We start from the raw sequence: 2,539 nt of genomic DNA, 5'->3' as shown, positions 1-2,539 counted from the left end.
GAGTTCATCAGGACTCGTCTTCCTCTGCTGAGTGGATCCAGTTCAACCAGTTGAACCAGTTTTGGCTTCCTCCTCTGTGTTATTGTTTGTTCAGTCGAGGACATTAAACTGGATCACGGTGAACCGCTCTTCAGGTTCAGGTAACAGAAAACAGAAACTTGACTCTTCAGTACAGCTCATGTTTAACCTGTCAACTTGTCACTTCCTGTCTACGTGTTCAGATTCTGAGTTCATCTTTTCTGTAAAACCTGACCTCAGATCTCTTGACTGTCAACAGGTGTGTTTGATTTGACCTTATGTGTGAGGTCAGGTGATGTGTAACAGCCAACAAAGTCTGTTGATTATATCTTTGCCTGCTCTGTCAGATCAATAAAACCATATTAGAAATATTGATCAGACATGAAGCTGAAGATGATTTCTGTTTGATTTTCTACAGCAGCATGCCCAAACCTAATCTAACCATAACATAACATAACATAACATAACATAACATAACATAACATAACTGTAGTCTAACGTAAGCTAACTGTAACCTAACCGCAATGCAACATAACATAACGTCACATGACGTAACGTAACATGACGTAACGTAACATGACTAACGTAACATGACGTAACGTAATATAACGTAACATGACGTGACGTAACATAACGTAACATGACGCAACGTAACATAACGTAACATGATGTAACGTAACGTAACATGACGTAACGTAACATAACGTAACATGACGTGACGTAACATGACGTGACGTAACATGACGTGACGTAACATGACGTAACGTAACATGACGTGACGTAACATGACGTAACATGACGTAACATGACGTGACGTAACATGACGTGACGTAACATAACGTAACGTAAGCTAACTGTAAGTGTAAATTACGTAAATAATAAACAAACATCATCACAAAGTGAAACATGAAGTTATGCCACAGCTCACACTGTACATCTGTCCCTAATAATGTGTATATAAATATAAATATAAATATAAATATAAATATATTTTTTATTTGAATAAACTTTATTTCAAACTTTGACATTGAGGATGTTTCGTAACTTCATGATGAAGATGATGATGATGATGAAGAGGCTCCCTCCAGATGAGCTGGAGGAGGTGACGTAGGGCCGTGTGGATGACGTCAGCCCCTCTTGTGTCTCGGGGTGTGTTTGTTTGTGAGAGGAAGAGGCTGGTTGGATGTTGGGCGGGGTCTGAGGAGACAGAGAGAGAGAGAGAGGGAGCAGAAAAACCTCCTGCTGCTGCTGCACGGACAAAAGAGGAGAAGAAGAACAGAGAGACGCACAGAGACAGACAGGAGGACAGACAGGAGGACAGACAGGAGGACAGACACACAGACAGGCGGACAGACAGCCGGGGAGGATGGGCCGGCGGAGCGGCCGTCGGTAGCGCTCTGTTTTCGGGGACGGAGCTCCAGGATGAGCGTAGCGCTGCAGGACCTCCGGAACACTGTGAGTACACACACACACACACACACACACACACACACACACACACACACACACACACACACACACACACACACGGAAAACACGCACAAACCCCGCAGCAACATGCACGCCGCCCACGTGCTCCTGTGTGGTCCGGGTCTGTTCTGATCAGCTGTCAATCACTGTGATTGGTCGGCTGCTTGTTTTTGATTGACAGGTCGGCCTGATTGATCTGTAACTGCAGACAGGTGTGTGTGTGTGTGCGTGTGTGTGTGTGCGCGCGCGTGCGCGTGCTGACGTCACTAATTGATCAGTTTTACATCACAAATCAGAGTTCAGTTTGAACCACAGAAGAAGAAGGAGGAGGAGGAGGAGAGACTTCCTGTGAACCGTCACAATAAAAGCCTTTTCTTCATCTTCTTTATTCTGATAAACCGAGCTGCTCAAACGTTACAGCAACGTTACGTATACAACCACTAAAAGTCAGTCCCACATTTACTCTTGTCACTCTCCTTTTCTCTTCTTAGCTTCCTCCGTCAGCGTCCTCTTCACTCTCTTCTCCTCTGCCATCATGTCCATAGAAGAAGAAGAAGTAGTTTTCAGGCCCAGAGGTCAGCAGCTGCTGACCTCTGGGCCTGAAAACTACTTCTTCTTCTTCTTCTTCTTCTGAGCTCACAGTTCCGGCAGCCCAACAAACAAACTGAGCTAACAGCAGCTACAGTTGGCAGCAGAGACAGCGTTCACCTGATGACGTGTCAGCGTAGCGTCAACAGGATTCAACAGTTTATCAGAGAAAAGTAAAAAAAAAAAAGTCGTGGTCCGCCGGCGTGGACGCTGTTGAAACAGAAAGGTGACAGGTGAAACGTCTGGCGGCGTTGGCGGCGTGTCTGAAGAAGCTTCAGGTGTCTGACAGGTGAAACATCAGGTGACTTATGTTGAAGACGAGGGTCGGAGGACGTGATGACAGGACAGAACATATTCTCGTGTCGGCTACGTGTCAGCTACGTGTTAGCTACGTGTTAGCTACGTGTTAGCTACGTGTCGGCTACGTGTCGGCTACGTGTCAGCTACGTGTTAGCTACGTGTC

General features: G+C 45.7%; 1 protein-coding gene across 3 annotated transcripts in view; it reads left to right on the top strand.

The window, feature by feature from the left end:
* Positions 1-1,154: 1,154 nt before the first annotated feature.
* ece2b (endothelin converting enzyme 2b) overlaps positions 1,155-2,539 on the top strand; it is a 19,238-nt gene continuing 17,853 nt past the window's right edge. For 2 of the 3 annotated variants that reach the window (XR_003462654.1, XM_019277406.2), the window contains exon 1: positions 1,155-1,473. Coding sequence is in view for 2 of the 3 variants with exons in the window: in XM_019277406.2 (XP_019132951.2) it covers positions 1,441-1,473 (33 nt within the window). In the remaining variant the exon portion in view is untranslated. The remainder of the gene's footprint in view (positions 1,474-2,539) is intronic. The other variant, XM_019277410.2, reaches the window with a different exon arrangement.

The sequence above is a fragment of the Larimichthys crocea genome, chromosome VII (genome assembly GCF_000972845.2).
Source record: "Larimichthys crocea isolate SSNF chromosome VII, L_crocea_2.0, whole genome shotgun sequence".
Taxonomy (NCBI): domain Eukaryota; kingdom Metazoa; phylum Chordata; class Actinopteri; family Sciaenidae; genus Larimichthys; species Larimichthys crocea.
This window is presented reverse-complemented; position numbering and strand designations above follow the sequence as displayed.